Raw genomic sequence first — 23877 nt, forward strand, 5'->3', positions numbered from 1 at the left:
CCTCTCCCATCCCATTATGTAAGGTGACTGTTCTCTCTGTCTCTGTATTTTCTCTCTTCTTTTTCTTCTTTCTTTTGGTGGGGGAAGTGGGTGGGTAGTGGTGACTATTCTCATTCTAGAGTGTGAAAGCCCTGCCTAAGCTCTGGTGTAGTCAAGGGGTTAGGTGCAGATACAGTTAGATTCATGGCTAAAAGAGGGCCTACTTGGAACTTCAAGTACAGTTCCTGCCCCTACTTACCTCATTGCTGAGAGCTGTGAATTTGCACAGAGAGATGATGAGATTGTCAAACACATCGCTGAGGCCATAGTGGGCGGAGATCATGGCACACTTCCTGTAATATCACCCCATCCCAGAAAGAGAGTCACTGGAAGGCCAGGTAGCCCTTCCAAGTCCCTGAGGGATTGCATGGGGCTCTTCCCCAATAGTCCCAGGAAGAAACCTTTCACTTGAGTCTGTTTAAGACTGAGATTTCAGCAGGGCACTGGTGGCTCATGCCTGTAATCCTAGCTACTCAGGAGGCAGAGTGCAGGAGGATGGAGGTTCAAAGCCAGACCCAAGCAAATAGTTTGCGAGACCCTATCTCAGAAAAACACTTCACAAAAAAAGGGCTGGTGGAGTGGCTCAAGGTATAGGCCCTGAGTTCAAACCCTAGTACCACCAAAAAAAAAAAAAAAAAAGACTGGAGATTTCCTTAAGTTTTGGCTTCCCTCCCCAAACTCAGGAAGAACCCCATTCTAAGGAAGTAAGAGCAGAAGTCAAAGAGGCATGGAGTTGACCATGTTAGTTTAGAGAGGTGGGAGGAGGTGAAGACCAAAGCTGGGCTACCTGAAGCCTGAGATGGCTTTCTGGATGATTGTTTCCTCAAGGCTTTTGTCAAAAACATAAGAAAGAGCAGCAATAGTGGGACCCCAGGTCATAGTGAAGAGGTCAAGATCATAGCTGCCAGGAGGCACACGTAGGAATATTCCCTCGGGGGTGGCACCTCGATGAAGTAGCACATTCCACACATAGTTCTCACGAACCAAGCCTGTCTGCTCCTCAGGCATCACAATCTCCTCATTCCTGTCAGAAGGTAAGGAAAGAGTTGGTGTACTCCTGTGAAACTTGACTGGTTCCAAACTAGAGAAGCGGCTGCACCCATACAGGCATTCTTCCATTAATATGAGATCATCAAAAATGAAGCTCAAACTGGTCACTGGTTCATTCCTATAATCCTAGATACTTGGGAGACTGAGATCTGAAGAACTGAAGTTCAAGACCAAGCCAGGATAAATAGTTGCAAGACTCCATCTCCACAATATCCAGAGCAAAATGGGCTGGAGGTGTGGCTCAACTGGTAGAGCGCCTGCTTTGTAAGCACAATGTTGAGTTCAAACCCCAATCCCACCAAAACTAAAACCAAAACACACACAAAAAAGCTGAAATTCAGTGATCTGTTTTCAGTGATCTGTTTCCCACCTACCAGTGTGGAACCAGGGAGAAAGAAAGGAAATGTCCCATAATCTCAAAACCCTATCTTTGGGGCCACATGCCTGTGGTCCCAGCTACATGGAAGGCAGAAGTAAGAGGATCATAGTTGCTGGCCTGCTCTAGGCAAAAATACAAGAGCCATCCGAAAAATAACCAAAAGCAAAAAAAGGCTGGAGTTATGGCTCAAGTGGTAGAGCATCTGCCTTAGCAAGCATGATGCCCTGTGTTCAAACCCCAGTACTGCCAAAAGACCCAGCCCTCCCTCCACACAAATCCTGTTTTTAAGTGGGACCTAAGTTCTGTATGTAGTAAAGGCCTCATATTCTTCCTGAGTGTTGAGAAGATAAAACAATTTTACTTTTTTCTGATTTACAAGAAAGAACTAAGTGTTCCATCTCTGACCTCTGACTCAAGCCTCACCCTCCAGTGCCCATCTTGACTTCTTTATCATCCAGAAAAAGCATCTTGTAAGCTAGACAGGAAAATCCAGTTGCTTTAGGTTCAGGAAATGCTACCATGATATCTCATTTAAGAGCAGTCATTTTGCACAGTGGGGATACATGGAGAATCCCCTTTGAACATTGACTTAAATGAAAGACAGGACTGTAAAATAGGTATAGTGTGGGGGGGGGGCGGGTACTTGTGGGAGAGGGGAGGGTGAATGAAGGAGATTAAAGTGAGAGTATATGGTTGAGGGACTTCATATACCTGTATGAAAAAGAACAAAGAAACCTCTCACAATTGCTTTAAGTGGGACGGGGAAGGAAATAAGAGGGAGAGATGGTGGGGGTGATCTAACCAATGTACAATATAAGACTATTTGGAATTGTCACAGTGAATCCCTCCTGTACAACAGATACTAATTTTAAAAAAATGGGGGGAAAAAAAAGAGTAGTTTGGGCTAGGGATGTATAGCTCAGTAGTAGAACATGTGTTTAGCAAGTGAGAAGCCCTGGGTTCAATCCTCACCAACAACCCTAACCCCCCCACAAAAGAGAAAAAATAAGAGGGGCAGTTCAGACCCTGGCTTAGAGCAGTGAAGTCCCAATATTGTTCAGTTTCTCTCTAAGGAAGAAATGAGTTGGCAGAGGGTGGGTCACCCAACTAAGTCCCAAGGCTAAATCCAGGGCATGTGAGTCACTGCAGTCTAATGTGACTATAAAAAGTAGGAAAGGAGGCAGTATACCTCTCCTTAACAGAGATGGTGCACTGTTCTCCATATACACTCACTTGATGGCATGGTACATGTCCTCCAGGATATCTTGCTCAAAATCCTTTCCTCCATTCACACCTTTCAGGTTTTTGCGAAACTCCTAGAGACAGGCAAGTAAGATTTTTTCCTCCTTGTATCAGTGCTGAAGCCCACCCAAGGAACTTCTGGGTCTGTGATAAATAGGACTTAGGAAACAGCTAAGTAAAAGAACCCACCTTCCCAACTCAGTTCCTCTTGGCCAGCCCTCCCTGATTCCTTGCACAGAACTTTGTCCACCAGGTCCTCTAGAAACCCCATGTCCTTCATACTGTCTCCAAAGCTGTGCAATCTTCTCTGCCTTGGCTGGAACCCAAGCTTACCTCCAGGGTCATAGGTGCATTCTGTTTGCGAACATTGTGGTTGTGCTGGTCAGTGTTAAGCATGATGACAGCATAGGCCAGGGCAAAGCAGGCATCACTATTGGCAAATGGGGAGCCATTACAATTCTGAAAAAAGCAAAGATCCCACCTGTGTCAATACCTGTCTCTAGTCAATTAAACTCTCACTACTAACCCACAAGTCAATGCTGGTACAGAGGGGAGATATCACTTAGAAAGTTGGCAAGCTCTTGCCAACTTAAAAGAAGCTGGTCTCATGGAAAGCTCACTGATGTCGTTCTCACCATTTTTTTTTTTTTTTTTTTTTTTTTTTTGGTAGGGCTCAAGGGTTCGCACTTGCAAAGCAAATGCTCTATCACTTGAGACACACCTCCAGTCCATTTTGATCTGATTATTTTGGAGATGGGTTCTTGCAAACCATTTGCCTGGGCTGGCTTTGAACCTCGATCCTCCTGATCTTAGCCTCCTAGGATTTCAGATGTGAGCTACTGGCACCTGGCACACATAGCCTTCTTAGAAGACAGCAGGTAGGTCAACAGAAGCCCTCAAATTGATCTGGGATCCTGGGCTCAGCCTCTGCCAATAAGACTCACCCTCCAGTGCTCTGTGAATGCCTCCAGCAACCTGTGAATGACTGGTGCTTCCCCAGGCAAACGGAAGGCTTCCAGGTACAGGCGGAGAGCTTCATCAAGCCGCAGACCCTGAAAACTGAAGGTGCTAAAGGAAAAGGAAGTAAAATAAAGAGGCTGGAGATATGGAAACTATACAGATTGGGCCACAGTCCTCTTAACTTTTTCTTACTGGAATGGAGGAGGTTGAGGGCTCTAGTAAAGGGGTGGTTATCTCTTGGTCATCTCTTAAAAAACAAAACAAAAAAACCCTGACCTTAGTACTAGGCAGATACTTGCCTAGAAACCTCATCCCCAGACTCCTGCTCCATCCACCTCTGTAATGCTATCCATGCAGAACAGAGGATTCCCAAAGCTATCTCACTGGAATCCCTTTCAGGCCCAACAGATAGAAATGATGGGAAGAGACAGAGTATGTGAGCTGGTCATTAGCAGGAACCAACTGAGACTGCTTTTAAGAAGGGATGTAACTCTTAGACATTTATTTATTTACTTATTTATTATTTACCTCTTTCTTTACTTTTTTTTATGGAGCTGTAAATCTCCAGCTCCAGGGCTTCCTATACGCTAGATGAGCACTCTACCTCTGAGCTATACTACAGTCCCAGTCCTTATATTTCTTACAGCTTTCTCACCTTACAAAACTCTCCAACAGGTCAATGTTTTTGCGGTCACTCACAAACTCGCCAATCATTTTCTTGTCTAGCCGAGGATTCTCTCGAAGCCACTGGGCTACCTCTGTGTTGTCCATTGGGATGGTGAGGAGGCCTTTCTCTTGCAGAAACTGGATACCCTTCTTTGGTTTCTGGTTGAACTGCTCTGTGCCAGTGATTAGTAGCTGGAAAGGAAAGACTAGGTGTCAGAAGCTGCTCCTAAATCAGACAAGACCAGGCCAGAATCCAGCATAGCCTATAGCAGGCCACCTAACAGGCGCCTAGGATGTGGTTCTTAAGTGACTCCATAACTAAGACTGGGTCATACTGGCTCTAGTTCTCCCTATCTTCTGGTTTCATTATAAGTGGCTCAGGATCTCCTTGCCACTCCTTTTCTGAGTGCTCAAAATGCATGGGACAGCCAATTCTCTAACTTGAAAATCAAGGAAAAGGACAGGAAGAGAATTCTTCTCTTCAGTTTTATACTCATTCCTGGCATCTGTTGACAGTATATTGTCTAAAGCTTGGCTTGGGATCTCCTTTGTTGTTTGGTTGCCTGGTTCTTAAGGCCCTGTGTTTGAAAAACAAGATGGACTAGCTGTGATGATCACTCTGCTCCCGTATGTCCAGTCACAGCCCTGCAATCAATGGCATGCATAAGCCAAAGTCATTTAGGCTAGCAATAAGAGGAAGAAAGGGTTAAATGGAAACTTTTCTTTGTGTTAAGAAAACTAAAAGTATGAATAGTTACTTGAACTTTACTAAAGTACCAGAATAAATTTCCTTTCATTGCAAATCACCATAGTGGAGCTGATAAATGGCCTCTGATAATCCACGCAAAACCAGTTTCCAGGGCTCCTGTCACCACCACCAGTAACACCTGGCTGTCAGGTGGAGTGGCACTTGCCCTGGGGCAATGAATAGCATTGCTCAACTATATAAGGGAAGGCCTTCAAAGGAGACTGAGAAGTTGCTGAAGTTCCAGCAAGCCCACAGAGTAGCCTTAGGAGACTGGTGCAATAAGCTGCTAAAATTTTCCTTATCCTTATCCTCTAGGACAGAAACCCTTCAAAGGACTCGCAGACGGGTGAGCACAGGGTGAACTCTGGGCAATGTATGCATGTACCTTTTTTTTGTTTTTAATTTCAGTTAGTTCCCGTGGATCTGGCAGGAGACAGGAAAATCGAGGTGGCTTCCGGGTAAATTTTTTGTCAGCTAGGAAAAAGAAGAGAAGGAAAATGCCCATAAGACCTCTTTTTATCAGGACAATGACTTTTGGAAGGTCACTGACATACTCCCGAGTGAAAATGAGGAACCTCAGCAATTTTCTTGTCCTCACCAGTCTCCTACCCTTTGGAAGTCCTATCTTCTGGGGCTCCAGATGTTTTCTTTCCTCTCTGAGTTTGAAGCCAAGGTGAACTGCCAAGGCTTTCTCAGGTACAGCACTAGGCTGCTCTGCTGCCTCCTTCTGTTTCTAACCAGACCCTCTAGCTGAGGGGGCTTATGGGTATGGACATCCAATACTCACCCTCAGAGTCACCAGCTTCCTCCATATCACTGCATCCTGCCTTTCCATGTTCAGCTGATAGCCGTCCTCCACCTGGCAGATTCAGGCCTGGAGCATCTGGGGTCATGCCTACAGCTTTCCCATCACTGGCTGCTCTCTCAGCTGGAAAGAGAAAAAGACATGTGAAGACTTATGGTAGAAAGCCAAGGAGAGCTGCAGGAGAGAGGTCAGTCCAAGTCAAGAAGATCTGTATACTCTCATACAGGGCACCAGCCCTGAAAGGACAAACTCAAGCAAAGGTAAGTAGTCACTGTCCCAGGATGGCCAAACATTACATTCTGTAATTTAACAAAGAGACTACAGAGCTGGGGGCATGGCTCAAGTGGTAGTGCATCTGCCTAGCAAGTGCAAGGCCCTGAGTTCAAACCCCAGTACTTCCCCCCACAAAATAAAAACCAAACCAAAACAAAAAACTAGTTATTTTCCCTGATTTTCTGCAAACTCAATCTGGAGGAGGAGATGGAGACAATTACAATTAAAGTGGAGGCAGTTATTGGGGATGGGAAAAAGCAGGGCAATGGAGCTTGTAGGGAAAGAGTCCTATATCCTTTAATTTCTGTTCTCTTGTCATAAAGAAATAAAAATTCTGTAAAAACACCAAACTGAGGAGAAGGGAAAAGAGAAAAGTCCATGAGTCCTGCTAATTTGCCTGTGTGGCCTATGATTCAAACAACCAAATTCAGAAACACAGAATTGGGAGCATCCCAGGAGAAGTGATATAAGGACAGGAGAAGTGACTCAGTAAGTAGAGAATGATAAGCACAGAACTCTGGGATCATCAAAGAAGGAGATGCCAAAAAAGGAGGGAGGAAAAACGGGAGGGAGGGAAGGAAGAAAGGGAGTGAGTGAGTGATTGAGGGAAAGAAATGCCTCTCACTATTGCTAGCTTCTCGGGTACCATCTACTGCCTCATAGCTGGGTCTGGCTGCTTCTTTCTTCTCTTGCTGGGTGAGGCTGTTGAGAACTTTGGCCTGGCAGTGGGCTTCAGTGCTGTCAATCACTGTCAAAAGGGCATCAAGAGACAGTAGGTGTGTTGTATAAAGTTGACCAGATACAGGGAAGGCATTCTGAAAAGTAAAAACATCTATTAGCCTTGAGGTTAGGAGAACACTTTAACTGGTTATTTTTCTAAAAATTCCAAACCTATGACTTCTCCATTACCCTTACAAAATTGTCTACTGCCATTCCATCCTGAATGCACCCAATCTTGTCTGATCTCAGAGGTCAAGCAGGGTTGAGCCTGATTAGTACATGGGAGACCCTTACAAAAAGACTTTCGTCTTCTCTGAAGTGTTCCCTTCCCTGTATGTAGCATTCTCACTATACCACGTATAACAGCCTTCTTTCTAGATGCCAGTAATAGTTCAGCACCTTGGATAGCAGTTTAGTGAGGTCCTCAAAGAGGTTGGAACAGTAGTAGTCACAATCATAATTGATGTAAAGCTCAGTCACAAAACTGGGGATGCGCCAGAGCTGCACAATGGCCTCCAGTGCCATTTCCTTCATTTCATAAGGCATCTTGGGATTTTCCACAGTGATGATCTCCATGAGCTTTTTGATGTACATCTGGTAATAAACCCAGCAATTGCCATTTGAGGGAGAAAAATTCACAATAGGAAGAGAAAATTGGATGGGAAGAACATTAAACAGGAAGCAGAAGCCCAGCTAGGAAGCATGCATTAAGAGACATCTAAAGGTATCTAAAGGATCTCCACTCCTAAAAACACCCCCTTTTTTCTCTCCATTTTGGGGCAAGGCTCTCTTCCTTATGCCTAATCCCAAAGAAGTTGCCTCTTTTCCTTTACATGAACCTAACTTAGTCCTATTTAGAGTTCCTTTTTGGTTTTTTGGGGGGACAGTACTGGGGTTTGAACTCAGGACTTCACGTTTGCTAGGCAGGCGCTCTACCAGTCGAGCCACTCTATCAGCCCTTTTTTTGTATTGGGTATTTTCGAGATAGGGTCTTGTGAACTATTTGCCTGGGCTGGTTTTGAACCTTGATCCTCCTGATCTCTGCCTCTTGAGTAGCTAGGATTACAAGTGTGAGACACCAACGCCTGGCTAGAACTCCTTGTTGCAATTTAGTAGTAGTGCTGGCTTTACTTGCAAGAGGAACTGGTAGGCAAAAGAGCTATTCCCATTGATGGTGATCTTACCTACCAATCCTCATATTTGGTCTCTCCCACTTTATAGTCAGCCAGCTTTCTCTGGGCTCTTTCAAACTTTTCTACTACAGAGGCCAATCAACGAAACAAACTATGGAAGCTAAAGCACTCTCCTACAGAAAGTCTATAAATCTCATCCCTGAAGCATGACAGAGCTGGCTCCACTAAAGATGCCATATAGCTGTGTTTTTGTTTTTTCTTTTTCTTCCAAGATCAAGAAACTTACCTCCAATTGGAATTTGAGGTGCTCCCGCATGCTCTCAAACAGTAGGAAGCATACTCGCAGGGAAGCAGCATAAAGGTTCACCCGCTCTACGCTGAGTAGCTGGAGAACAGAGGGTAGGCCATGAAGTTTCTGAAGCTGACTATGACTCAGCCAATAGAAAGGCAAGGGAGCAAACTGTTGAAATTGCCAGAGGGCCTATGCTTTGAGGGAACTTTGTATCTACCCATTCCTATATTTCTCTCAGGTACCAGAATTCTTGGGGTAGGTACTGTCTTAGAATCTATACTCTGCACAATCAGCCAACCCTTCTTTCCTGCACAACTCTGGTCCTTGAGAGGCCCTGAAAAACGGCCAGGAACTCTGAGCAATCTGGTCTTACCTGGAATAAGTGGCGGCACATCTCATCCTTGATCAGGCCCAGGAGAGTCTGGCATTGGGCCACAGGGGCCGACTCAAGGGCCACTGTTAGCAAATGAAGTCCCATGTGGATCATAACCTCTGAGTTGTGGCGGTCGTGTGGATTGGTGAGGGAGATAAGGAAACGGAAGAGCTCTCGGATGCAGGGAAGACCATAGGGAACCAAAGCTGTGCCTGGGAAAGCAAGGAGAAGAGCAGGACTGCTAAGAAACAACCAGTCTCCTGGCTCAGCCCAGCGAGCCCTGCATTATCCAAGATAATTTCAGGAATTTTCTTCAAGGAAAACTCTCTTCAAGGAAAGGGATCCCTCACTACTACACACCAGGAAGGCGAGAAAACTAGTCTCACTAGAGGAAATCAGAATCAAGAACCCATCCTTTTTGTTAAAATTCCTAAGCTTTCTATTCTTCCCTTTCACTTCATTTTGCCCACCAAACTGTGTAAGTTAGGGAAGGGCTACCATCCATGCCAATAGTTCTATAGCTTGATTACATTACCTGCCTAGAAAATGGCCTAGAAGTAATACTCACAGTCAATAGTCACCTTGATACAAGCTGGTTTTAGGCTCAGGCAGCTTAGAGGGTAGGATGGTGGAGGCAAATAAGCAAAGTCTTCCAGAGAGTACCCACCTTCTTTCTGGGAGGACTGTGTAAAGCGCACGCCCCGGGGATTGACGTAATCCATATCATGGACAGAGGCAGAGTCAGAGTGATCAGCAGGGGATGTGCACTCCTCTAATACTTCAGGGATGGATTCCACCGATGCTGACTGGGCCTTTTCCACATGGGCCCCTTCCTGCTATGATCAGTAGCAGGCAGATGTAGAATGTAGATGTAGGGATAAGGTAAGAACAACTCAGAACTTACTCCCCTCAAGTCCCTATTCTCCAGTCTCAAAGGACTATTGGGGTAGGGTCAGTTCAGTTGTTTATGAATCACTGCAAGATGGCTCAGGATAGGAGTAGGATGAAGGACTCAGAAAACATCTCCTAAGATATCACTAATCTATAGTGACTAGAACCCTACAGATACAGAGGCTCTCAACAGGCTTATTTGGATCATTACTTTCCAGAAAAGCCATGGCCAGTTCCCTCCCCTTTTCCAGATACTACCTGTATGCATAACTTGATAAATCCCATGAGCTCGCACAGTGAGTCCTACTGTAGGTTTTCTGGAAAGCAGAACTAATTCTGGGAAAAAGGGAAGAACCCCCTATCCCAATCTTTTAAGTCAAGGCCTGGATACAAGATCTAAAAGTCACAGTAGAAGGAAAAAAAAAAAAAATCAAAGCCATACCTGGTGATCAGGTTGATCAGAGACCCCTAGCTCACTGCTCCCAGGTTCTGCAGCTGTGCTTTCCCTTGGAGAGCCAGGTTGTTCCAGGTCAGTGAGGTCCTCCTTAGAGGCGGTCTGAGAGGAGAATTCCAGGCCACTGTCTATAGAGGGGCTAACCACTGCTGAGGCAGCTTCTGAACTTGCAGAGGAGATGGGTGTGGGCACATCAATGAAGGGCATGCCACCTACCAAGAAAAGTAAGTGAAACTTGAAGGAGAAGTCTTTATGGGTAAAACATACCCTATATAGTACCAGGGGCTGTGCTTCTCAGACTGCATACTCATGTCTGAACATGCTTGTCCTACAGTAGTGAGAGTCCCTCTGAAAGGAGAATAACCTTAAGTTACTGCAGGGCTGTTGAATGGTCACAGTCTGATTTGACCAGGAGTTTCCCTTATTTGCTCTCAGCAGAAAGACCAAAGCCCATCAGTTTTCCATTTCAAAAATCCCTGAGAAAGAAAGGAACCTTTTTCCCTATCCATTCTAACTAGAGGAAGCAGCCTAGGGTACTCACCAGTGAGGTTAGATGATAAGGTAGTTCCATTTGGGGTGGGAAGCTCTGAACTTGGTGATACTTTGGTCATATGACGTGGAGGCCGGGGGGATCTCTTCTGTTTCTTCCACTTGGATGAATCACTCATGCCTCCTGCTCTCATTTTCAGCTGGAAATATCACATTTCATTAGCACTCAACCAAAGGGTATTCAAACAAAGAGTCTATCCTAGAAATCTCTCTTCACTTAGTCCTTCTAGCCTCAACGGTTTATACCCCACATCTGTGCTAAAGTAAGAATCTAGGCCACCAGACTACATTCTTACACTCTAATCTAGCTTCTACATTTACCATTTTCATGGTAGCATGGCAGCCTCCATGTGGAAGATGACATTATGATTTTGGCCTGGTTATTCATACAGCCAGCTATTACTATTATTGCTCTGCTCCCATGTGTCCTTATTTGTTACATTAGACAGGCAATCCTGTGTCCTATCATGATGCATGATTCTCTGGCAGAAAGGGTAAGAGCAGGGGCTCTTTTGCCAGGAGCTGCAAATCTATAAACCCAAGGATTCCTGGGCTTTCCTCCTCAACTATTCTGCACAGCAGCTTCCTACTCCTAGTTCTTATCCAGCTGAAAGTACTTACTCCTTTCTGTTTAGACTTTTAGCTTTCTTACTGCTTCATGAACTGGGCTTACGTCATAAATACATTCTTTACTCTCTCCAAAATTTCTGCATCAAATTGGTCAAAAGCTTAATTCCTTAGAGTTAGGAAAGAAGTGACATCTCAGTTTATTTGTGGAGTCATGGATGGAGGGTCATGTCTTGCTGCTGTTCTGTTCTGCTGTTCCCAATTTTAGCATACAAATGGGACTTCTTATCCTTCTCACTGTTTTGTTTTTTTTTTTAAGTACTGGGGTTTAAATTCAGGGCCTTGAATTTGCTAGGCAGGCACTCTACCACTTAAGTCACACCCCCAGCTCTATTTTAGGCTTTAATTATTTTTCAGGTAAGTCAGACCATGATCCTCTTATCAATGGCCTCCACAGAAGTTGGGATCACAGATGCATGCCATTACACCAGCTTACTGACTGAGATTGGGTCTCACTAAATTTTTGCCCAGATGGCCTCAAACCATGATCCTCCTGATCTCTGCCTCGTGAGTATCACTGTTGCTCTTTCTAGATGCAATTTTAAGGAACTTGTTCAATTCCTTCTGACATTTGTGGATAGGCTACTTTCCTTAAGCTCCTCCAAATTCTCAGAGCTGGGCAGCCTTTGATTTCCTTACTTAGAAACCACATAATTCTTCCTTCCTTATTCATTGGTCCTTCCAGTAAAGGAGAGGGGCCCAAAAGCTGAGCCTTTCCCCCACTTCTTAATGGCTTCAAGATTTCTTGTTTTTCTATATCCACAGTGTCTGCAGTCCTACACCTAGAACTGAGCTTCAAGTGTTTGAGGCCTGTGGCTAAACAGGAACCACTGGAGCTCAGCTAGATCAAGTCCAGGGTAAAACATAATCTGGGAGAACAGAGAGCCAGACATAGAAGGACAAAGAAACCGAGGAGATCAGTCAGGCAAATCAAAAACCTCCTGGCTTTTTTGGTCAGTCACTGAATTCCAAAAAATACTTACAACTGAATCCACTTTTATGAGCTAGTCTTTCTCTCCAGAAGACTACCACATTTCAGTCCTATTTCCACTGAGAATAACAATCATTGACATTTATTCCATACTACGGTCAATCTTTTCCTGTTTCTCCTCCCTATCGTCTGCAGAGCTAGCTCCAACGTAGTCATTTCAATGACTGTTCTTGGGCTTCTGACTGAAGTAGGGGCTGAGAGCGTGTCAGTTCTCACAAAAACCTTAGCTTTTAAAGTGTAGCTATACCCTCTGTTCTTAGGCCCTAAGGTACAAGGTAGACAATGGATGTTTATGAAACCCTATACTACCTTGTCTGAATAATTCTATGCCAAAGACAGCAGAAACTTAAAAAAAAAGAGCATGGTCCTAGGTTAATACTCATGGCAACATGCTGAGCCACTGAAGAGAGCTGCAATTTGAGACTATGCAAATACACAAAGGAAACTCCAGACAATGCATTCAAAAAGGACACAGGCCTATGGACTATCTAGCTAGCAGGACATACAGGGTACTTTTGTCTTCAATGACCTGGATGTCTACAACCACATCTCTAGCATGCATGCTCTTGTGATGGATAGTTAGACACTCCCTACCCCTTTCTCTCTCTTGTCTTCCTAAAATAAGGAAGTTTGGACTCTTCCCTTTAATTCCTCTATATCTTGACTTTTAAAGGATAGAGGGCATCTTTGACGATCCCAGAGTATTCTCAATGTCCTGGCTATCCTGGCACCTGGTTTCTTTCTATCAATCTAGAATTCTAAACCTTGGAATGATCCCTGTAGTAGTAACCAGGAAATAAAAGGCCCTCACTAGATGGACTACCTTTCCCACCAACCCAGCCCAGGTATCCAGATTGACTCTAGGACTGTGCTTACACTCTCTGAAAGCTCTGAGGCAGGGAGAGGGTAGAAGAGGGAAGGGTCGTGCTTGAAGGTCCCTGTAATTTCCCCAGAAATGGTGGATCTTAAGCCTCCCCACAAGAAGACAGCAGGACCCAGGCTCTCTAAGCTCTTCTTCTGCCTCTAGGCAACCAGAGGTCCCAGGAGAATTCCCAGCACTGCAAAGCTACAAACAAATGCAACTCTTCCAAAGCCAAGCTGTGTTACTAAGGAGAGGTAAGTTGTGCAATGGAAATGGTTCCCAGGTATTACATTAAAAAAATAAACATGTAAAGAATTAAATAAAAAGGGGAAAAGGAGAGGGAGAGGGAGAGAGACCTTGAGGTTCTTAAAGAGTAGTACCCTCTCTAACTGGTTCAGGGCTTTGGTCTGCTCCCCACTACTTAGCTCCAGTTTGTTGAGGAGACATGGAGAAATCTGTGAAAGACAGGCAAACGCACGATTTAAACAGAGTGAAATAAACTCAGATACACGCCAACAGGGCACAGGGCAGGAATGGGGATGAATGGCAGGGGACAAGGGAAAGTCATGTGGATACACCAAATAGCCAAGGATCATTGCCATGAATAGAACCTCTTAGGGCAGCAAGCAGAATCCTCTTCAGAGGCCTGTGAAGTTCAGGACTTCAGTTCAAGATATAAAAAGGCCATTTTTTTGACCACCATTTTTTTTTTTTTTTTTTTTACCAGTTTGAGAACCCTTTGATCTGGAGTCCAGCTTGATTTATCTCTTCAATGGAGACTAAAGGAACAATGAGCCCAGTCTTATCCAGCATTAGGGTAGGAACTGGGACATAGCCTCTCTAGGACTTGAGGGGATGACCAGACTTTTACCTTTGCCAACATATATTTTTAGCCCAGTCTAATGGGCCTCACTTAGTTTCCATAAAGGACTGGTTCACCAGCTTATGTGGTAGGTTAACAAAGGCCAGAAAGGAAAGTTAGAGAAAGAGAGGTGTCTGGGAGAACAAATTTCTCACTAAAGAGAACTATTTCTAGATTCCAAGCAGATCCGTCTGGGCAAAAAGCTTGTCTTTGCTACTAAGCAAGGGTACCTCATAAGCACTGAAGTTCACAGGTTAAGGTTTGGACAAGGGATGACAAATCAGTTCTGAGATCCTACCTTCTTCATGTTGGTCCCCACGTAGCTCTTGGGTTCTTCTTTAAACTGAGGTAACCTATAAGATAGAGAACCCCATAGACTATCATTAAGGGATAATGACAAATGTCTTCTACTATGGAAACCACACACAAAGATGCCCTGGGCCACAGCATCCCTGTCTGTTAAGGAAAGATAGTTAAGAGAAGAAGGCTAATTTCACACTTTTTAGAGCTTCATTAAAGAGCTACAGGAATTGGGGGATGTATGACATGGTCAATACCATGTTCTGGCAGTTACCAGAGCAAGGTGACTAAAGTGCCCTTGGAGTATGGAGGCTCTTTTCATCCTTGCAATGTACTGCTAAACGCTCAGAGATGGGGAGAGGGCAATCTATCAAAACCCCAGGAGAGCCAGGTGCTCTTGCCTGTAATCCTAGCTACTCAGGAAGCAGAGATGAGGAGGATCGCAGTTCGAAGCCAGCCTGGGCAAAGAGTTCATGAGACCTATGTTGAAAAAACCCAACACAAAAAAGGCTGGTGGTGTGGCTCAAGGTGCAGGACCTGAGTTCAAGACCCAGCACCAGAAAAAAAAAAAAAAAACCCCAGGAGATTGGCATACAGTAAGAGGCAAAAAGCAGATTGAGGGGCTGGGGATATAGCTCAGTGGTAGTGCCTTGGTTTAGCATGCTTGAGGCCCTGGGTTCAATCCTCAGACCCACAAGGAAAACAAAACAAAACAAAAACCCTAAAGCAGGTGGAGGTTCTGAAGTCAGGAAATTTGAGCTTAAGGAGTAAGGAAGTATTTTCTGTAGGGTTCAAGGGCAGTCTAGTTTTTAGATAATAAAGATTATTATTTACAGATCTGAAAGGAAAAAGCCTTTTAGACTTAGGTGAGGCTGAAGACTTCACTTAGGTAAATCAACCATCTTGTTTTGCTTAGGACTGAGGGGTTTGCCAGGACATGGAACTTTAAGTGCTAAAAACAGGACAGTCCAGGCAAACCGAGATGAGGGACAGCAGATCAGTTCTCATGATCATTGGTCACCCTAGCTTTGGCCTTCTTTCACAGAAATCAGGCTGAGCTCTGGAAGCTCAGAGCTCCCTAAGTTTGACTTCTTCTCTGGGTTCTCTTTCCCAGATGCTACCTGCACAGAAACAGACACAAGTTTGGAAGCAGAATGAGGTCTGTCAGCCTAGATTAAATAACCCTCTGCCTCCCCCGAGGCCAAGCCGTCTCCCTCCTCCTTCTCCCTTGCTTGGTACCCTGGGGTCCAGAGAACTACCCCCTTCCATAATCCCAGTAGTTCTGATGTGGCTGTGGGGTTGGCCAGGTCCCTGAAGTGGCTGTGTGGAAGCAGGCAGACTCAAGAGGCCTGGGCAGCCGGGCTGAAGCAAACAGCAGCAGGTTTACCTTGTGAAGAGCAGCTGCACCATGTCTACGAGAGTGTGCTCTGCGGATTTTCTCAATAACTCTGCACAGGCAAAAACAAATAACACAGGTGTCATTACTTGCTGTGCTATTATCTGGAGACTTCTCAGAGCAGACTCCCCTCCAAACCTTGTTTACCAAGGATTATGCCAAACTTATTAAAACCAGCTCCAGCTCAGCCTGGCAGCCATAACTTCACTGGACCACTAGATGGCACTACTGAGTCAGAGAAGAAAAAAAAGTTGGGGGAGCGGTAATGGGTTGGCTGGGTTTGCAGGCTGGTGTCAATCCCAGAAATCCCAAAGGAGGGAGATTTGGTGCTGAGGCTGAGTAAGACAGGGATTCATCCCCACTCCTGCCCCGGCATAATGGGCTTAGATCTCTATTCTACCTTTACAACAAATAGCCTAGTACAGAGACTTCTAGATTCCTAAGGCTTCACAAGTAGCCAATGGAGAAGTCCTGAATTTCTGTCTCTCTGGTGTTCTAAGACAGTGTCCTATATACATACTCAGATAGTGGCCCCAGGAATGGTAGTCAGTATTTAAGCACTTACCACTGAGCCTCATCTCAAAGCAGATCCTAAAGCAAGACTGCATAATCTCACATACAGATTCATTGGTTAGATGGGCACCCACTGGAGTTAGCAACAAAGTCCGTAGAACCTTTAAGGAAGAAAGAGGAGACAATGTGATCAATTAGGTTGGGTGAAGTTTACCTGAAGGGATAAGAGCCACCTTGTGTTCCTTCAGATTCCTAGGGAAATACTCAGTACTTTTTTTCATGGTGTTGGGGATTTAACCCAGGGTCTCAAGCATGCTAGGTACGTACTCTATCACTGAGCTTCATTCCAAGCTCAGGGGTGATGGTTTTCTCTCTCTCTCTCTTTTTTTTTTTTTTTTTTTTGAGACAGGGTCTTGCTAGCCTTGAAATAGTGATCTTCCTACCTCAGTATCCCGAGTGCTGGGATAACAGGCATGTACAATCATGCCCGAATTCAGGGGTGAGTTTTAAAGAGGTTAGCAAGAATGCTGATCTGACTTCAGCCTGCTAGGGGATCTCCTCTCAGGAGCTTGACTTGGGAACTGCTGCTTCACTCTCCACAACCCTGACATAATTCAGAATTCATTCCAGCTCTAGATCATGAACCTAACAGATAGATGGTACAGATAGTCTGCCAGAGGTACAAATGTATTAAGGGCTTCCGGTGTTTGTTATCAATTCATTTAAAGTTCTTAATTATTTTCCTAAGAAAAAGCTTTTGCTATGGGTACTGGAGCTGCTTGTCTGGAAACAAAGTCAGTCCCTAAGCCCCACTGTAGTCAAAACATAGCTTCATGCTGCCAGGAGACTGAGAACACTCAGATAAGTAGAGCCAGAAGCACCAGCCCTTGGTCATTAGCCTAATTGCTCTTTGCCTCCCTCTTACCTGAAGGATTTTCATCAGGACAACCTCATCGCTGGCAGGATCTGTGCCCACAAAACGGGCATGGGTGACTGCATCTGCCATGTTCTCCATGCCCTCTGCTGTGCCCTCATGAGTGGGATCTGCTTCAGCAAAAAGAGGACAAATTAAATGATAATGGAAAGGAAAGAGAAAAAGAAGACAGCCTGTCCACAGATTGCTTTAAGACTTTAGCTTTCTCCTTTCCAGTGCTTTTACCTATGACTCCTTGAGCTACCTAAGATTTTTTTTCCCCATGACTGGCTTTAACAAGCTCTTCAGCACAATTCCACTGGGTAAAAAAACAGTGCTTCTCAAATTTAAACATGTATCAAAATTACCTGGAATGCTCATTAAATATACATACTACTAGGTCCACTTCCAGAGTTTTTAATTTTTATAGTTCTATAGTAGGGCCTGAGGATTTGCAGTTCTAAGATGATGGCAGGTGAAGTTAATGTTGCTTATCAGAGAACTATACCTTGGGAATCATTGGTACTAAGCTACTCATTTCACAGAGGAAAAAGGGCCTGGAAATATGAGTGCCAAAAAGGGTCAGAGCTTTGAATGCCAAAGTTCTAGCCTTTTTCTTTTTATTTTTTAATACAACTTCTGTCTCTGGTTGTTTTTGTAGATGTGTGTTCAGGTACAACTTAGGAAGGGAAGCAGGGGAGGAAATGGATGGTCACTGCCACCAATATCCTATCTGGGTGCCACATTATAGCACAGAAGAGGCCTCTTTGGTTTCATTCTTATTTTATACAATATGACATCGATCAGCTTAACTAACCAGGCTTTAGGACAGAAAAAGAGACAAACAAAACAGGACAGGAGGCTGTTTGTTGGGGATGGAGGATTTCAGCTATGAATAAGACAAGGGGAGAAGTTAGAAGTCAGATAACCAGGACTATACTGGAAGTGAAGATAAATGCTGTAATTGGTGAATTCTGCTTTTATTCCTGTGTCAAACAGCCACAAGGAATAACTCAAAAAGTTGCCTCCATCAAGGCCTACAAGGGTCCTGCAGAACTGCCTGGATTGCTGGTTCTAGCACCAGATTTGCTCTGAAGGATCCTTTCCATGTTGTTTAGTCCTGAAAGTAAAGTAAGAGAGAAAGGCAAACACATGATAAAGCTCTGCAAGTGATAAAGTTGCTCCTAAGGTGGCATGGTATAATATAGGAGCACCTTCTAGTTTGAAATGGTAGGAGTCAGAAGGCATTCTTGTCATTTTCCCTTTCTTGGTACCTGAATTAATGGAGTTCCTGATCCTTAAGCTCATGGGGTAGCTGAGAAACCTGAGCATTTTTCTTGCAACCACAAGCCAGAAGACTTTCATTAATTGTGTTTTCATCTTTCTCTTCTGTCTTTGTTAGGAGTCTCTGACACCTCATCAAAGACTCTCTTTACCCTACTTACAAGCATCTCTTTACTGATGACGAGGAAAGATTGTGTTAGAGGTTATGTAGAGAGAAGCCAGTTTCATGATACATTGCATAATTGGGGTGGCCCAGCTCCTCCTTCTATCACCCTAACTAGTCATGTCTCTCCTAATCAACACAGAAAATCCTATACTCTCTGACTCTTACTAAACCTTTTCTCAGAGCCCAGCCTGATAGTTCTGATTCAAGTTTCCAGGGCCCACACAAGAAAGCCAGGTCCTTCTCAGTGTTGTGTGACATGTGAGAGCTCAATGAATGGGTAGCAGTTTTGCTCCCATCACAAGGCTCTGGAGGGCCCATTTCTTTCCCTCTCTCAGTAATCTCTTGGTATCTTTGTGTTCTTATCCCTTGAGCTTGAACAAAGTAGCAAAGTTCATTTTCTAAAAAGGCAGGTAATAGTGACTGGTCTTTAGAACCACAGGTCCTGCCAACAAGCTGGGCACAAATTCTGGTCTGGCATTTGTGTGGAACTAAACCAAAGGCCAGTTTACTTAGAGTAATACCTAAAATAATCAAAGAAGCCTTGGGTTATAGGATTGAGAGGTTGGGGGACCAGGAAGTTTCTTCTAGGTGGGCAACATCAACAAAGGCTTGTTTGGCTTGAGCTCATTTAGTAGACCTTGTCTTTCCCAAGACCCCTTCCTCAGATTGTTCTCCTTTTCTGGCCACTCTAGAGTGAGCTTCAGGGATATTTGCCATCCTCATCTCGTTTGCTTTCTGGCTTTCATACACTCCTTCCTGCCCTTTTCTCATGCCTACTGCAATCACCACCTCCAGCATTCTCCTTTCCCACCACAGGAAACTCCAATGACCAGCTGGCCTGAGTTTTCTAATGACCAGTCTCTCTGCCAAGTCCAGGAAGGGGAGAGAGAAATACTAAGAGACAAGAAGGGCAGCTGCTGGGGGCTGTGAAGACATATGACCTGCAGGTGGTGCTCAGGACAAGGCTGGAAGTGGTTGGGACCGATTTCATTTAGTGAAAGTATGAAGCTGGGACTAGTGTGCCTGGAGAGGCTAATGCACCTATATTCAGAACCTGGCTGTCACCCAAGGCTGTTCAGGATCCTGAATGCTAAGCAAATCAAACTTTCTAGAAAAGGTAAAGGGTTTTTTTTGTCCTGAACTGAAAGCCGTTTGCTTTTCTGACTCACTGTAGTCTGAGTCTCATCTTTCCTTGTCTCCCTACTTAGAAACAAAGCTGCCTGATTTCCATGTTCCTCATCCTTTCACATGGGTTGGTAATAGAGGAAAAGGAACTTAGGAACTGAGTGACAAAACCAACTAAAACAAGAATCCAAAAAAAGATACCATAAACAAATTCATAAGCTCAATGGTAGAGCACTTGTATTAACATACACAAGGCCCTGGGATAGATCCCCAGAACTGCAGGAGGAAAAAAAATTAACTATAGATTGGGTGAAATATCTGGCCTAGATTGGGAGCAAAGATTTATAATTATATAGAAAATGGGTTACTATCTCTACTATATAAAGAGCTTCTAAAAATGGTAAGAAAAACAAAAGCAATTCAATAAAAAAGAGATAAGGGAAAAAGAAATTCAAATATTCAGCCTTAAGGAAATAAAAGCAACAAAATGCTCAAGGCACACAAAAAAGAAAACTGATAATATTCAGTACTGATGACAGGATGGGAAAATGGAAATGCTCAAATATTGCAGGCAGAAGTGTAAATGATGTAATCTTTTGGGAAAGCAACCTGGTAGGACCTATAAATATGTGAGATTCAGGTAGTCTTTACACCAGAAATTCCAAGTTCAGAATTATTCCAGACACAAGAAAAATTAGTAAATAAAGACCTGTGAATAAGGACATTTATTTCAAAATTATTTATAATACCTTCAACAGGAAATAATGTAAATATTAAATAATAAAAGAATGATTAAATGAATTATGTTATATCTGTTATTCTATGGCAATTATACAGATAACAAAAAGAAAACAATCATATGACAGAGTAAGGGAAGTATAGAACAGGGAGTTACTATTTAATGGGAAGAGCTGCCATTGGAGGTAATGAGAAGTCTGGGAAATAGATGGTGGGAATGGCTGCACAACATTGTGCCACTGCAGTATCTTACCTAAAAATGATTAAAAGGGCAAAATTTATATTATATATACTTTGCCACAATAAAAAAGAATAAATTAGGTGGCTAATTATATCATGTATATCTAAGTTAACACTATTAAGTTAAAAAAAAGAAAATATATAGCACATAATCCTCTTTTTCTTTTTAAAAAGGAGTGATAGTCCCTGCAATCCCAGCACTTGGGAGGCTGCCGCAAGAGAATAAAGACTAGGCTACAGAGTAAGACTCTGTCTCAAAAAACAGGGTGTGTGTGGGGGGAATAGTACTTCATATATATATACTTGCAAAAAAAGGGATAGGCACCACTGGCTCACGCCTATAATTCTAGCTACTCAGAAGGCAGAGATCAGGAGGATCAGTTTAAAGTGTCACCTGGACAAATAGTTCTCGAGACCCCCCCCACCTCGAAAAAAAAACCATCACTAAAAAGGGCTGGTGACATGGCTCAAGGTATAGGCCCTTAGTTCAAACCCCAGTACCACAAAAAAAAAAAAAAAAAAAAAAAAAAAAAAGGTATAGAAAAGTTTCAAACCAGGCCAGGTACAGTGGCTCATACCTATAATCCCAGCTACTTGGGAAGCAGAGACCTGGAGGATAACAGTTCGAGGCCAGCCTGGGCAAAAAGTTAAGAAAACCCCTTCTAAACAAACATGTCGGGCATGGTGGCATGCCTCTGTGATTTCAGTTACACAGAAGGCATAGGTAGAGGACTGGGGTCTGAGGCTGGGGCCCCCAGCAAAAGCCAAACCCTATCTGAAAAATGCCAAAAGCAAAAAAGTGCTAGGGGCTGAGTTTAAACCCCAGTGCTGCCAAAATAAAATTAAATAAAAAGATTCAAAGTAGGCTGTCTAAAAGGTATAGAAAGAATCAAACCAGGCCATTAACATTATTTACCTAAGGAAGAGGTTGGAGTACTGAGAAAGACAGTGGAGAGAGAATTACATTTCCTTTCAGACACCTCTTTACTGTTAGTCTTCTCACAATAACATGCATCATATTTGAAAGATTTAACTTGAAAAACAAGGTAAAATAAACCTCCAAGAGTACCACACCCTTAACTCTCTCCTTCAAAGAATAAGTAGAGAAACTAGAGTCCTAGGGGAACCTCCTCTCCTCTCCACCCTTCCCTCTAAGCACAGCCCTGTTAATTAGCACAAGTCTTCTATAAGGAAAGAGAAGGCTGGGGAAAATTTCTCTTTACTACCAGCTAGTTGCTTAAGATCCAAGCAATCTAGAAAAGGCAGGGAATGAAGTCATTCAGCACCACCTAAGCTCTTACCTATGAGTGCATAGGACAGGAACTTATTGACAGAGGTGAGTGCCAGGCCAGTGATAGGACCAGTGGTATCTTCAGAGCGAATCACTTCCAGAAATGGACGAAGGAACACATTTGGCTCGATCTCTGAGAGTTCTGCAAGGAAAAAACAAAAACAGAAATGAAAAGACACCATATCTAGCAAAAAGCTAACCTCTTGAAAAAAGTTCTTCTTGTCTGTAGCTTCAGCCTAGAGGTCTTCATGGCTGGGTCAATCTTTCTCCCTCTGGATTACTACAAATTAAGTCCAAGACATTAAGATTTTATCTGTAAAAATTTCTAAAAGAAAAAGTTCTAAAAGACTGAGGTTTTTTAAAAAGCACAATATTTTAAAAAACTAACAGTAAAATAGCTAAAATGGTAAGATACACACACACACACACACACACACACACACACACACACATACACACACACATCTTTTTTTTTTTTTTAACAGATGGTGTTTTTGTTTTATTTTTGCAGTGCTTGGGATCAAGTCCAGAGCCTTGCACATGCTAAGCAAGTGCTCTACCACTGAGCTACATCCCCAGCCCTTTATCACAGTTTTAAAAGATTAATAATAGTTCCTTAATATCAAATATTATGAGTCAATTTTCCATGTCCATTTCACCATACATTTTCAGGTAAACTTCATTTTGGGTACATCTAACATAGCCAAAGAAATCTCAAGACAGGTTCTAGTTTTTATGTCCTTTGCTGGGATGGTCAAGGTCACTTCACTTAGAGAAAAGAGTACATACAATCCAGGAGGGTGAGGGGAAACCTGTTATAGTCTCTTGCTGAAAAATAAGCCTAAAATGAACAGTGAACAGTGTGACTAATAGAGGGAGTCTGTAATCTTGGAAGTTCCTAACCACTCTCAGCCTCCTTCCCGCCTAGAGAAAGCTGAAAGCTAACTGCCCAGAAATGAAGGGGCATTATAATCTTTATTTTACAGATGCAAAAAATAAGGCTCAGATAAGATAATGTAATTGACAGCCAATCACACAACTAATATGCAGAGCTGGGGTTTGAATCCAGTTGACATGGTTCCAAAACTTGTAACATCTACCTTCCTAATTGCCAGCACATACTCCTGAATTTAGATTTCATTCCAAGTCAACAAAATCATACTACCATGGGCTTCCTCTCTAACCTACTCTACCCAGGGTTTAATTTGTTTTTTCTAGACTCTGCTGTGCTTTCATCTTTCAGAGCCAGTTCTGTTTTAGGCTACCTAAATAGGCCAGAAATATTTAGGGATTTGATCAGACTGTCCCATCTTTACAGACAAAATAAGCTGTGTTTCCTAAGCACCTTCATTTTCATGCAAATGCAGGGAGCTTCCTACTCAATTCCTATTACCCCCCTCTCTGGGTAAACACTCCCTGGGCCTGACTGCTTCTCAGATTAATGCTTTAATTAATTGGTAGATTGGGTAGCATTTTCCAAGCTTGCCTGTACAGTGATCACATCAGCTGTATAAAATCTGCTTCTCATTCCCCGCACTGTGTCCACCCAGAGATGTACAATTTGCAGAAAAAAACCTAGAGAAACCTGGGGCGGGGGTGGGGGTGGGTTGAGATGGAAGCAATGAATGTATTGAATGAAATATTTTTTTAAAGTATATTAAAAATTTTAAAGTCATCTAGTCTTGCTGCTTTAGCATATGTACCATTTGGTCTGCCATTTAAAAAATGGTAATGTTTAGCCAGGCACCAGTGGCTCATGCCTGTAACCCTAGGTACTCAGGAGGCTGAGATCTGGAGGACTGAGGTTTGAGACTCTAGCCTGGGGTTGCAAATAGTTTGTAAGACACCACTTTCATCTTAACAAATAACTGGGTGCAGTGGCACATGCCTGTCATCCTAAACTAGGTGGGAGGCTGAGATCAAGAGGATCATAGTTCCAGGCCAGCCTGGAGAAAAGTTTGTGAGACCCTCATCCCAACAGAAAAAAGCTAGGTG

At 43.5% G+C, this 23877-nt stretch overlaps 1 protein-coding gene across 9 annotated transcripts in view; it reads right to left on the bottom strand.

The window, feature by feature from the left end:
- The window catches only part of Gbf1 (golgi brefeldin A resistant guanine nucleotide exchange factor 1), a 123796-nt gene that overhangs the window by 11877 nt on the left and 88042 nt on the right, over positions 1-23877 (bottom strand). For 2 of the 9 annotated variants that reach the window (XM_020171217.2, XM_020171219.2), the window contains exons 4-23: positions 21893-22024; positions 17051-17169; positions 16178-16286; positions 15604-15664; positions 14215-14269; positions 10567-10714; positions 10014-10237; positions 9348-9513; positions 8681-8892; positions 8302-8400; positions 7282-7476; positions 6788-6977; positions 5872-6012; positions 5470-5558; positions 4326-4528; positions 3655-3778; positions 3044-3169; positions 2702-2784; positions 827-1063; positions 239-332 (exon numbers count right to left, since the gene is read on the bottom strand). In XM_020171217.2, coding sequence (XP_020026806.2) covers positions 239-332; positions 827-1063; positions 2702-2784; positions 3044-3169; positions 3655-3778; positions 4326-4528; positions 5470-5558; positions 5872-6012; positions 6788-6977; positions 7282-7476; positions 8302-8400; positions 8681-8892; positions 9348-9513; positions 10014-10237; positions 10567-10714; positions 14215-14269; positions 15604-15664; positions 16178-16286; positions 17051-17169; positions 21893-22024 — 2807 coding nt within the window. Of the gene's footprint in view, positions 1-238; positions 333-826; positions 1064-2701; positions 2785-3043; positions 3170-3654; positions 3779-4325; positions 4529-5469; positions 5559-5871; positions 6013-6787; positions 6978-7281; positions 7477-8301; positions 8401-8680; positions 8893-9347; positions 9517-10013; positions 10238-10566; positions 10715-13410; positions 14191-14214; positions 14270-15603; positions 15665-16177; positions 16287-17050; positions 17173-21892; positions 22025-23877 lie in introns of those variants that run through there. The other 7 variants (XM_020171216.2, XM_020171218.2, XM_074078430.1 and 4 more) reach the window with 5 other exon arrangements.

This window comes from Castor canadensis, chromosome 7 (assembly GCF_047511655.1).
Source record: "Castor canadensis chromosome 7, mCasCan1.hap1v2, whole genome shotgun sequence".
NCBI classification, from domain to species: Eukaryota; Metazoa; Chordata; class Mammalia; order Rodentia; family Castoridae; genus Castor; species Castor canadensis.